General features: G+C 39.9%; 1 protein-coding gene across 1 annotated transcript; it reads right to left on the bottom strand.

Annotated features, from left to right (window-relative positions):
* Positions 1-713: 713 nt before the first annotated feature.
* cipcb (CLOCK-interacting pacemaker b) lies at positions 714-12,410 on the bottom strand. Its single transcript, XM_023269847.3, has 4 exons — positions 12,042-12,410; positions 8,664-8,813; positions 8,373-8,572; positions 714-7,163 (listed from the first exon to the last, which is right to left on the bottom strand). The coding sequence occupies exons 2-4, from the start codon at positions 8,770-8,772 to the stop codon at positions 6,222-6,224; spliced, it is 1,251 nt and encodes a 416-aa protein (XP_023125615.1). The 5' UTR covers positions 8,773-8,813; positions 12,042-12,410; the 3' UTR covers positions 714-6,221.
* Positions 12,411-13,611: the final 1,201 nt, after the last annotated feature.

Genomic DNA, 13,611 nt, shown 5'->3' with positions numbered 1-13,611 from the left:
AGAGACATCAGTATCTGGTTGTTAATTTACCAGAGGATGCTTATAATCATGCTGATGTGGTCTGTACTCTACAGTATTTTAGTGACTCAATAAATACCTAACTTGTTTTTTTAAATGTTTTTTAGTTTTTAATAAACATTTAATAGCCTATATGTAATCAATAAATGGCCTTTGCCTATCTTAAGAAAAATTCACTCAGAACTCTGATATGTTAACAGTACTAAATAAATCAATAAATACATGCATACACACAAAAATAAGTTAATACATTAACTGTGTTAAGATAAGATTTAGATTTTTAAAAAAGTTGTTTATGTTTTTGCAGAATCCAGTATTGCTCACTGGTTGGTCATTACATTTTGTTAGTTTGATTTCACTGTTTAAAATGATGCCACCTCTTTTCAGACAGAACCTGTGATAATAAAACAATACAAAATGTTTAGTTCTGTGTTAATAAAGCACTTAAAGCTTTAAGTATGGCTAAATGCTTTTTTCAAAATTAAATATATCACTCCTTAGGTGGTAGTGGCCCCAAGTTCAGTAATTATAGTATATTCCACCTCTGGAAAAGCAAAGATGTCAGTTTTTTTAATAATCTGTAATCTAACCAAGATTTAGGTGTTAATGTTTTCCTCCTCAGCATCTGCATCCTTCATTTGCACACTTTTTAATATGAAAACAAGGTGGTTAAAATCAAACTCCGTAACAAAATGTTCTTTGGAATGACATTTATTACACAAGCAATGAGTCTCTACCCTAATAAAATGTACAAAAAGAGCATATTTACATGAAACCCTTCCTCAAATTATTGACTTTTGATTGATATAGCTGAAGTGTCCCCAGAGGTTTTACATCTACAAGACATTAAACTCATCCATACATTTTTATAAAAGAAAACAAACCACACTACATTCAGTCTGCACAATTCCATTAAATGAATCCAATCACAATTCCTTTGTATCACATTAAAGAGCAATTATTTGGGCTAATTATAATGTTGTAGATCACTATTGCTGCTGAACTACACCTGAAACGTGAGAAAAATAAAAGAAGGCAGACTGAAGCGCACTGAGAAGTCAAAGCTGCCGACATTTGAAAAGGTGGAAACTCAAAATCCAGTGTTCCTAAACTACACTAAGTGTCCTACTGCACATGCAAAACTAATGCTTTTAAAAAACAGAAAAGTGCAGCCAGGTAGCGTGATCATGCATCGACGACGGCAACAACAGTCCATGACGCAGCGTGTAGCTCAAAACAACAGTTCAGCCAATAAACGGCCGATCGCGTGAACAGAACCAGAACAAGAAGCTGCACAGATCCAGATTTTAGGTTACAGTGAGCTGATGGTCGTAATCTGTAATAAATGAACAATCGGCTGGAGGCAGAAAACAAGGAGAACATTGACAGAGTTGTGCTATTTTCAGCCAAAACATCACTAATTTATTTCAATTGTGGTGAACCAGCATCAAAACAGCAACATCTAGTTTCAGCAGAAAGTTAGAAAAGGTTTGTTTGTTTTCATGTCAACAAAGCACAGCATCGACATCAATCCCAACAATATTCTGCAGCTGTGTGTCAGACTGAGGAGGAAAGAGTTCAAATGAATTTTCGGTAAAATGTGTGAGATGTGTTCTTGGTCCAAGAAATAAAATAATTCAGTATGAGTGGTAAAGGTCCCAAAACAGAAGAAGAGCTGTGAAAAGATCATCTGTCTGTGGCCACAGCCTCGTCGCTTTAGTAAGGCCTTCAGTAAGGACACATGGTACTTCAACAAATTACTCCTCTATTACAGCAACAACAGCACAGAAATGACACAGCCAGGAAAAATATCACAACATTATGCTTCAATAGGGTATTTAGCAAAGGTTTACAGCTGAGATTTAGAGATACGTGATAGAGCTGCTGATTAAATTGATCACCAACCAGTTTGAGTGTTTTTCAACAGAAAAAAAGTCTAAATTCTCCAATTTCAGCTTCTTGTATTTGCATATTTTCTTGTTTCTTTCCTCTGTTATCACAGTAAATTGACTATTTTTGGACAAAACAAGACATTTGTCATCTTCAGCTCAACACTTTTCACCATAATGGATCCATCAACAATGACAATAATCATCAGGAGCAGTTCTAATATGCAGCATGAAAGATTAAATGCAAATTATTGAGCTTTCAGGACTGAGGATTGTGTTGCCACTTTGCACATTGAATTGCAAACTACACATTTGAATAAAGAAGCCAAACAACATCCATTATGCGGGGCATGTTATGTAAGAATTTACATTTGTGAAGCATGTCTTTATCACACTAAAACTCATTTGTAAATGCACTGTGGGCCTTCTGAATCCCCTGCTGGATGTAAACCATTTGACAACTTGTTTAACTTTACAGTGCAGAAGACTACATCATGAAGATATTTTCTCAACATCTTGTTAGTGGTTGCAGAACTGAAGCTTATCAGCATGAAATGGAGCTGCTGCGCTCATTAGCCTGAGCTCAGTTCATTTTAAGTGGAAGACACAAGGAGCTCGTTTAAGATACAGCGAGCGAGAGTCAAAGACAGATTACGCAAGTCAGGAATTTCATTTGGAGCCAAAGTAACTTCAAAACCCAAATTCAGCTCTATAAATAGTGGCCTCGAGTACAAACGCTTCCCAACACAAGACTCAAAGGAAGGAGCTCAAAACTGTTGAATGTTACAACTCGGAGCTTCCAGAAAAAAACAGGTACATGTAAAGTAAGAGGAATCATGCAGATTGTTTACATGTACTGAGCAGTTAATGTGCAGGAAACGCTTCTGCACCAAAACCAACATTTAAAGCTCCTCTGCACTTTGTTGTACAGGCACGGAAGTGTAGAAAATGAGACTTTTGTGGTCAGTTGTACGACCACAACATCCACAGTGGTGTTGGGAGGGGAGATAACGAGCAGAACGGACTGTACGATGCATCCCAAGCTCTTTTGCTGACAGTACAAACTGGTGCACTGCAGTAAAGAAACTGGGTGGAGTGGTTAAGCTGACCTCAAACTTCTTCATTGCAACCTCAAACTATCAGCCAGCAGAGCGAACAGCCACAGTGAACTCCCAATAAACCTTAAAAACAAAAACTGATCACTTAACAGACCGACACGTCCTCTGCAGAGTAATAACACGACAGATCTAAGTTCTCCACAGCACTCCAAATATAGAGAATACCCACAATGCATTCACAAAATAACCTCCACATGTTCCGCTATGAATTAAAATGTCCTTATGTGCATTTCTTTAAACCGCAAGCAAGAATTAATACACAGAAGTATCCCTTAATTACAAAGTTCCTCATGAGCCTTTAAAGTCAGTATAAGCACAGCAAATATTGTACATCACCACAGCAAACATCATTTAAAGGCTTAATATAATACAGAATACACAAAAAAGTGTAAGATTGAAGAAAATATTCATAATAAAACAAGTAACTCTAAATTAGTTAGTATTAGAGCTGCAACAAATACTTGATTTGAGTAATTTCAGAAGAAAAAAGCCAAAATTATCTGATTTCGGCTTCTTAAGTGTGAATACTTTCTCATTTCATTCCACCTCTATGACAGGAAACTGAATATCTTTGGATTGTGGACAAAACTAAACTTTTGAGGATGTCATCTTTGATCAACTAAAAAACATTTCCTGATATTTTATAGACCAAACAACTACTCAATCAATAATCATCAGTGGAAATAATGGTTAGTTGCAGCCCTATCATGTAGAAACCAGTAGTGTGCTTATAATAACTCGCAATGCTATTCATGCAAGAAAATAACAATGAAAAAAAACTTTTCCTGTCCATCTTAAACGAGCTACAGTTTCATAGCTGCCACTTAATTCTTTAGAATACTTTAGTGCAAATGCAAAGTTCTGCCACATATATCGGGTTTGGATATTAAGGCCATAATTTAAAAACATGAAAAGTTACAACAAAGCATCTTAAAAACTCAACAGCCATTTTATATTTGTAATAATAACAATAAAAAAAAAATCTGGACTCATGAGGCCCAAAGGTGAAGCACAATGACTGGTTTTCTGGCCATCTCAGTGGACTTAAAGTTCTCACAAAGCATGTTTCTCACAGACGTAAACAGAAAGGAGATCAGAACAGAAAAATTCTGAAGTTAGTTCGACAATATTAAACTTTAAATTACACCCATGTGCGCATTTAAAAAAACACACACACACACAAACCAGATGAAAGAAATCACAAGTCACTGACAGATACGGTTTGACGACAGGAAACACCCTTTACAATGGGATGTCATTAGGGAAGCATCGAAACAGCTATTATGAGCTTTACTTCCAGCCAGGTTGCACAGGAACATCTGCCATCAACATGATGGGAACGCTGAAGTTGAAACTGGGCCAAATTATTGAACTCAACTTTGAAAATGCAGCAGGAGGGGAAAAGAAGACACTTTAGGCACGTTTGTCTATTTAGAGATGCTGACTGGCATTAAACACATTCAATACCTCCTTAACTTTACACATCTGGAACTGCTGCATGAAGTCAATTGGATCCTGTTTTTACTGTTTAGCATAAAATAAGTGGAGCATCTTAAAAACTACCACAAATAAAACCTGTAGAAACAACAGAAATGTGATCATTCTTCAATTTAATTCTGCTGTCAGAATCACTACCATACTTATTCCATTTTAGATGAAAATGCCTCCTCCAATGCGCTGCAAAGTTTAAATACCCACTCTCTGGGGCTTAACTTATGCTTTGAGATATCGCGCCTCCATTGTGCATTTAGTAAAAGAGAGAATTTGTTCACACTTTAGATCCAAATCTCTCTGAGCTTTCGGGTCTTGAGCAAGAGACTTTAGTGCAGCACAGAGACAATTTCAGTGGAAGAGATCCAGTCAGGCTCAGTGTGGTAGAACAGAAAGCTGTGGTTCTGGCCTTATTTGGTCCCAGACGCACCAAGCCAACAGCACAGTTCATCAGGACACGACTGAACTTCCTGAATAAGCTCTCTGAATGACCCAGCAAATACATTGTATATAAAACAAAAAACTGTTGGTTTTTTGTTTTTCCAGAAGCAGAAACACCGCTGACATTAAAGCATATAATGTCAGGGGTTTTCCAGCGTAGAAAACATTTTGGCAACTGGAAAAGAAGTCTTAGCCGGAGCCAAAGTGAAAAGAGAGCTGACGAGATAAAAATAAAAAAAGTATTTTTGTTAGCTGGGGTTTCATTTACTTGAGAGGAATAGAGATTTTTGCATTTCAAGTGGTCAGAAATAACAATAAAACGCATAGATATCTGGTAAATAGGATGTTCATGGATCAATCATGCATATTTTTGTGCATAGTCAGCCAGGAAAAACCCTCCATGTACAATGAACATTTTAAGAGGCTGACAAATTTTAAAATGTCGCAAAAAAAAAAAATTAATCAAAGAAAATAAGGCTTGGTTTTGTTAACTTCTTTAAAGCGCTGGTGGCATAATGTCAGTTGGTTGTCCGCTACACAGTTATAACAAACTAGAAGTAGACAGACAAAAAAACTGCTGTTTGTAAACTGCTAAAAAAAAACTTGAATTTTTTCTTTCAAGTCCGCTAGTGCAAGATTGTTTGGAGACTAAAAGTGCAGTTTAATATATACCATGTCAAAGTTAGGTGCATTAAAACGTGCATTAACTTTTTTTTTACTCAAAAACTCTAAAACATTTTTGTAAATTTCAAAATTTTGCCATCTCCATCAAGTTTTTCTGATGTCAAATTTCAAACTAAATGATGTAAACATGGCCAATGAAACTACTTTCACAAATCCAGGGTGCTGTAATCCTAGTGTGGCTTTCTTTGCCTTTCTGTCTGCAGTGTTTTGTGGATTACAAAAACAGGCTGCTGACTAAACATGTTCTCTTACAGGTGTAGAACACATGTCCATGTTGCTGTCAACTGGTCACCACCTGCACAAGAACAATGAGCTCAAATGCAACTTTTAGCAGAAGACATGAAGAAAGAAAAAGTCTGCACTCGATTTTTTTTTTTAGGTTGGCTTGGTGTGTCAGGGCCCTGAGGCGGCCAAAATGTAGGCCACAGCACTCTGTCTGTCTGGGAGTTGGGGGGGTTGAGTGTGTTACAGAGCACATTACTCGTGGTCCATCTGTTTCTGCACGCGCCAAACGCCCCCCCAACCCCAGCCTTCCTTTCCATCTCAGACTAAAGGATTACCATCAAGCGCTAGTCTGGGTCTAATCTCCTTTTGAGCCTGCCTGAACAGCTCTCTCCTTCTCTTTCTCCCGGTCCTCCTCCTGAAGACGGGCCTGCAGTTTCACACAGATGCTGGTGTCGCCGCTCCGCACCGCCTGAAGGAAGAGGTCCGTGTGGTCCTTCAGCCGGTCCAGGTCGGTCTGGGTGCGTCGGTTCTGTCGGAGGAGCTCCTTGGTGCGCAGCGTGATGTCCAGCAGGCCGGACTTGCTCAGGATGTTGTAGGTGTTGCAGAAGCGCTTCCTCTTTGTATCGGCTTCACTGTCGCTTAAGTTACAGTCTCCTGCAGAGATGTTCTCCTGGGTCTGAGGACCACCAGGGTCTTTGGAGCTGGCGGTGTGAGAGAACGACAGGGGGGTCATGAGCTCCGTCTGACTCAGAGCGGATGAAGGCCTCTCCCTGGCTGGACTGCTGCTGCTGCTGCTTTCTGTTGTGGGGACGGACAGTCGCCTCTGCAGCAGAGGAGACATGGTGCTGGGAGGAGGTGGAAGACTCAGAGTGGCAGAACCAGAGCTAACAGCACCACCACTCACACTTTTCTGCTGCTTCTCTCTCTGACAGTGTTCCCGATGGCTGGAGGTCAAAGTGCTACATCTCTCTGACCCTGAAGAAGAAGAAAAAGAAGAAGAAGAAGCAGGAGAAGAAGAAGAAGAAGGAGATGAAGAAGACGAGGTGAAAGACGATGAAGAAGCAGTTCCTCTTCCAGAGGAACTAGAGCTGTCCCCAGGATGTGGTGCAATCTTGGGGTAGGATTTCAGGATTGGAAGATACTTCTTGGGGCGTCTGTGTCTTGAGGTGGAATCTTTGGAGGAAGGGGAAGCTTGACGAGAGACCACCGGCTGGAGAAAGACCACCTGAGGCTGCTGAACCACCTCCACTGTGGGACTGAACCCCCACGGCTTCAGAGCAGGAGGATTATCTCCAGACTGAAATGGCAAAATGAAGAGCTTTGAGAGTCAGAACAGCGCCAGTCTTGCCATGGATACATAGCAGCTTTTTCTCCCCTCTTTTGAATATTCATGAGACAAATGTCACCATTAGCAGAGACTCCAGTCTGCAGCGGAGTTACAGGCATTTTACTGTTAAACCACAGAATTACGTTGCAAAATCACCAAATTAAGTTCCCGTTCGCTTCTCTTCTTTCCTAAGTAGCTCTCTTCTCTTGCTCACATGCATCACAGACCAATTTCACCGAATAAATATTCCTGTATAGCGGAGTCACCTGATCACGACCATCTAGAGGAGTCAGATGATGTGCCCTGACATTCATTCAGAAACACTGCACACACAGGTTTAACCAATCACTGTCCCAGATTTGTTTATTTCTACAAATATATACTACTAAAAAGTAACTTGGCTCAAGGATTTTAGTGAGAGCTGAAGTAACAGCACCAGCCCCTAAATGGCAAGAACTAAGAATAATATATATTTTAAAGAGTTTTGTTAACTGGGCTTTTATTTACAGCCACAAAAGAGATGCTTTTGCTTATTAAATGGTCAGAAATAACAGGAAAAAAATCACTGCAGACTCATTGCTCTTACTGCATGCAGACTGATCTTACTGCTGTGTGTATTCACCTCCCATAAAGGTCCCCGTTCTGAGCAGAAAAAAAAAGGCTTTGAAGTTAGAATTACATTTTAGAGAAGCAGAACTGTAAACAGTGTTTTATGATAAAAACCATGTTGATACTAGGCCATTCCATTTTACTAACAAAAATTAAAACATTTAGAGGGTTTAATTCAATGGCACACAGCTGATCCACTCGCCAAACTATATGTGATCAAAATCTTTAAAACTTAAATAATCCAGTGCAGAAGTGTAAATAATGATCAAATTTAAGACAATTTGAGTTTTCTACAATAATTTAGCATGTGTGCTGCTGCTGAGACTAAATGTTTATGGCATTTATTCTCAGCCCTGTGTCAATGGTCAGTCTTTTTTTGGTGAAACATTCCAGGCAGTTTTGACTCGACTGCCACATACGAGTTAAACAGGAACCGTAAAACTGGACCACAGCTTTCCTGTTGTGACCTGCCTGAAGCGACAGAGTAGACAGCAGAACCTCTGAGGGGGAGCAGAGGGCTGAGCCTTCCACACACATAATTTCATACAAATTACAGTTCTCCTGTGTTACCTGTTTGAGCAGAACGTTGTTCATGATGATCATGGGGGAGAGATTGGAGTAGGAGCCTCCCACCACAGCCAGCTGAGAAGGCTGGGGCCCTGAGCCAGACGTCTGTGGCCCCTGCTGCTGCTGCTGCTGCTGCTGAACATGGTGGGGTGAATCCTCAGAGTCTGTGGTGTCCATCACGCTCATGTGCTCCGAGCTTGCATCTACAGCACAGACAGAAGAGCGACAGAGGCTTTAATTAAGTGATACCTCATAATCGAAGCGCATAAAGCTGTGGTGAGAGTGTGGTCGAACCTGAGAATCCAGAGTCTCTCTCTGACTCGGTGCGAGAGTCTCCAGACTTCATGACGCGTGGCCTGTTCAACACCCTCGAGTGGATCTCTGCCTTCCTCTTGGTGCTCATCTTCTGTTCTGCTGCACTGACGATGTCCTCGGCCCACGAAGCTAAATCAACACATCAAAGGCTACAGCTGGGAATTCAACAGCGCTCAGACCCTCTTTTCACATTGGCAACAGAATACAGAGCTGCATACTGATATACTCATTTAGAGAACTGATACTGTGGTATCAAATTGATACCGAAAAATGGGAAGTTACTTGTTTTCTGTGGCACTAAAGTTACCAAAAGTACTGCAGCTGTCACAGGTAGCTTTCTGGAGATTGTCATTTCTTCTAAATGACTATTGCAAGTGAAAGTGGAACCGTAAGTCCACCGTAACTTATGGGGGAAAAACTCAAAGGTTTTGAACAGAGAAGTTTAGTGTAAAAGTTAGAACCAGTGGAAAGAAACTCCTCCAACTTATTCAAGATGCCCAAAGACAAACATTCAGTTCTGTAGACAGAATTCAAGCTGAGAGTTTCATTTTTTGCTTTATATTAACAACATGTCGTGAAAATGTTCAAATTACTGTTACTATGTGAGAACATCTGTTGTGGCAACAACAGCAGCAAATTTTGCACGTTTAGGCGAACGAAGCAGTAGACCTGGACCTTTAAACCTTTTCAAAAATTCACACAAAAGTCCTCACAGGGAAGCTGGACAAGTGAGTTTGATAAAACAGTATTGTTTGTTTTAAAGACTTAAAGCTACATTCCACTGTTTTTGGAAATGTTAATACTTTGTCATTTATTAACTGCACCTAGACTATTATTCACATAATTTTTTATATACCAGCTGCTGGACACTGCAGTAGAATTGTTATGCCACCTTTAAAAGTTAATGTTTTTTTTTTTTTTTAAATAGTTTTTTGGCACTATACTGTTGAAAGTAGCAGTAATCCCATTTTTCAGCTTAAGGCACAATCCCAAGATTTTTATTAAGTTTGATTTAGTTAATCTACAACGATATTCATTTTCTTGTTCATTTTTTTTTTCCTCTGTGGTATTTAAGTCGAGAAGCACAGTATTTATGTAGTACTGGTACTAACTACCAAATTTAAGGTACTGTGACAAGTGTGTGACAGTGTGAAAGTGTATGAGAGCTATTTTAATACTGTGATATCAATGATAATGTCCTCCTTGTCTGGCTCCTTTACAGTTTATCTGCCTTTGCTTGTTAGAGCTGCAAGGATATGTATACTAACCAATTAGTTGTCAACAATTAAATTAATCTGCAAATATTTTGATATTTAATTAACTAGTGATTAAAAAGTTTACATTTTGTGATTCAAGCTCCCTAAATTTAAAGATTTTCTAAACTGACTATATTTGAGTTGTGGATAAAACAAGTATTTTGAGGATTTCATTCACAGAATAACATTCTTTTATAAACATTTTTTGATATTTTAGTCCAAACAACGGATCAATTAATCAGAAAAAGTAATTGAAAGATTAATCAACACTGAAAAAAAATCTTCCCTAGTTGAAATACATTCTTTTCATTGCTATGTTTTTTTTCTGTGGTGTCAAATTGGCATGAGAATTGTGTAATTTCATACCAAATTTGTAGTACTGTGACATCCCTAGCTACATACAATGATGTGGAAGTGTATGAGAGTTATTTGAACACTCTTATATAAACAATAGCTTCTTTGTTGTTTGCCTGTTTTACAAACTATCTGCCCTCACAAAACAATTACAAGTAAACAATGAAAGCCTAGCTTATAAGAAAAGCCTGGCCGCTTTATCATTATTTGCTGATTTTAATTGGCTGATAACGGGCCAATCACAGATATAGTGGTATCAGCTATGTGGTATATGATATGCGCCGATATGACTTTTTTTTTTTTTTTTTTTTTAACAAAACAGAAGGCAGAAAAACATGGTTGGGGTAACTCAGAAATCACATAGTTTGTCTAGCAGAGCGACTCTGTTGTCTATAATAGTTTCAGCACTGCCTGCAGCACAAAATTTAACATTCAAATAAATTCTATCAATTCCTTTTAACATAGGGTAATAAATATTTCTCATCATGAAACAACCAAGCATGGACTATACTTGAAATGATAATTGGTAGATGGCACAAGCCATTGACGAGTGTGGCGGACATGTCAAAGCAGAGCATCGTGTGACAGGCTGTCCATCATACCATGCTGTCTGAAACTATTTCTTTGACAATAAATGGTGGAGTTGTGGACATTTCAGTGCCAAGCTGCAGCCCTGACTGACATGCCACAGCGTCCAGCATGCCAGCAGCTCATTCTCATCTTTCATTGTCATCTGTGTCATAGTGGTATTTGAGTAAAGCTGCATTACAAAATTGCCTTTTATAATCACCGGTCAAAGAAGCATCTGTGTTCTGGTCACGCTATTTGACTACTGTCCTTTAAGGCAACATCTGATCAGGGTGTGGATTAACTTGGTAGGTGAGAATTCATCACCAGGGGAACAGCTCAGAAACTGTGTGCACATTTGGCTAAATTTTACCCTTTACTAACAATAATAACAGAAATTAGTAGTGAAGGAGCATCCTTTTGAGTGCCTAATTCAACTGATCAGTATGAAAACCGGAGTGGTATTATCATATAGTTTATTCAACAGAGCAGGCTTGACTATTTTTACACTACTGTCTGCAGCGCATGTAATAGAGCAGGTCATACATTTTCTGCAGCATCGTCTTCCTGATCAGGTGTACCATACTGTGACTGATATACTGTTGGGAAGTTTTTTTTTAACAATGGCCCCATCATTTTCTCTTTTAAGTGCATCTCTAACATACAGTAAAAATGAAGAATGTCCTAATATTTCACTCCCTAAAATGAAAACTGGCCTTAACTCTTAGTAGCACTTGATTGGCCTTGATTTTATTTCCCAATATACAACGTCTCCACCCTGCTATAGATTTGTATTATTAACCTAAGTGAAGGTAAACAACATAAAACTTAGCCAAAATCTGAAGTTAGCTACACAAGTTAATCCAGTTAGTAGCTTGATAAGGCTAACGGACATGTTCGCCACCAAAAACGTACTTTAGCTTGACATGAAAAGGTAGGTAATGAAGGTGAGTAAAGTTAAGTCTCACATTTGGGCTAATTGGGCAAAAATAACTTTAAAAAGGCACACAAAAAAGAAAAACAGGCGAATAAACAATGTACTTAGGATCCGGTTAGCCGTCGCTGGCTAACGTTAGCTCGACAACAGCCAAAAGAGAAGCTACTGTTACAGCGTCAAGTACACAGTATGTACAAAATCAGAACAAAATTGGCAGAAAGCGGAACAAAATAACGCACGTACTTTCTTTCCGGTGCTGTTCCGACGACAGTTCTCAAAGCTGGCCGATATGAGCTCGCATCCGGGTCGAGTTTTTACGGCTGCGTTTGACTTGTTCCTTCGGTGTGGCCGTTGCTACTGCGCCGCCGAGAACTCGGTGTTCCACGGTACTGTACACGAGACCGCCCGCCCCTCCCCTGGCCGCTCGGTCACATGCGGAGCACGGTGGCAGCAGCCGTAAACGACAGCGCTTTAACCGTCCTCTGAGGCTTCCAAAACGGAAAGTGGGTTATCTATGGTCCGTGGGCGTCCCTCAGCTCACCTACCGGCCATTGTTCACGGACAAAAATCTGCAAGAAGCGGAGAAATTCGTTATAGCCGTTGTACCATATTTGGAAGTTAGGGGCGTGATTTCCTCCGGAGTATCAGCCACGTCACATTCCTCACGTCGCTACGCCCGCCCACCTGACCGCCTTCCTGGCTCCTGATTGGATGGAGGCGCCAGCAGCTAAAAAACGTGACTACTGCCAAATGTGTGGCAAGTTGAGGACATCGTGTTTGTGCGCGGTGCAGTCGGAGGTGTACTGTACGACAGACATCTCAAATGTACCGCCGGGAAATCCAGTGACGTGAGGCCTCTTGGTACATTACATAACAGCATGGTTGGCCTGCAGCTCACCCGAGCACAGCGAGTCTGGTCTGCTGCATGTTTAAAGAAGTAAATAAAACGCTGGCACTCGGTACAAAACGTCCTCACATGCTTCACAGTCATGCTGCATGGAGCTGTACATCCACCCTCGCTGCTCCTGTCCCTGCTGAGAATGAGGTGGCAGGTTGGTGGTGAAAGTGTGCACACGGAGAGAAACCACAAAGTACAGTAAGAGGAGCATGACAGGCCCTGAGAAACATTGCCGTATCTGCTTACACACATTTGAAAAACATCACACCACAAAAATATTTGCAAAACTAGTATCAATTCACAAGTTTGTCTGGGGAGCTTGATCATCCTGTTTGGTGAAATACTATATGAAGAAGCTTTGCGGTTAAATCTAACCACACCTTACACATGGGTGTGGATCTTGTTTGATCACCGGGGGCAGGATGTGTAATTGTATCACCTTAGAGTAAGTGGATTACTTATAAGCTTAACAGTGAGGTACTTTGAAACTATCAGTTTAAATTTACTACATTAAAATACAGGCCCGACAGTATCAACTCAATGTAATAGAATCATTTTCATATCTAGCTTTATTTTCAGTGACAGACTCAAACTTTCTTTGCATGGAGGATACCACATTTCCAGAGAGATGTTCTGCCTTTCTTCTGAGACAGTTTTTTTAGTTGCTGTTTGATGGAGAGGTTGTGCTGCTCTTCATTTCTCTTTAAAACACCCCAAACTTGATTCAAGTCATTCAACATAGTTGTCCAAGTCACTGTTTTCACCTCATTCTTCTATAGAAAGTCTTGTGTGGTTTAGTGTTTTGGATGGTTATCATGCTTGAATGTTCCTCTACTTCAAACTTCTGCAGACTGAGCAATCTTGTCAGCCAGTATTGTTGGTATATCCATCCATCCATTCATCCATCCATTCATC

Source organism: Amphiprion ocellaris, chromosome 12, assembly GCF_022539595.1.
Source record: "Amphiprion ocellaris isolate individual 3 ecotype Okinawa chromosome 12, ASM2253959v1, whole genome shotgun sequence".
NCBI classification, from domain to species: Eukaryota; Metazoa; Chordata; class Actinopteri; family Pomacentridae; genus Amphiprion; species Amphiprion ocellaris.
This window is presented reverse-complemented; position numbering and strand designations above follow the sequence as displayed.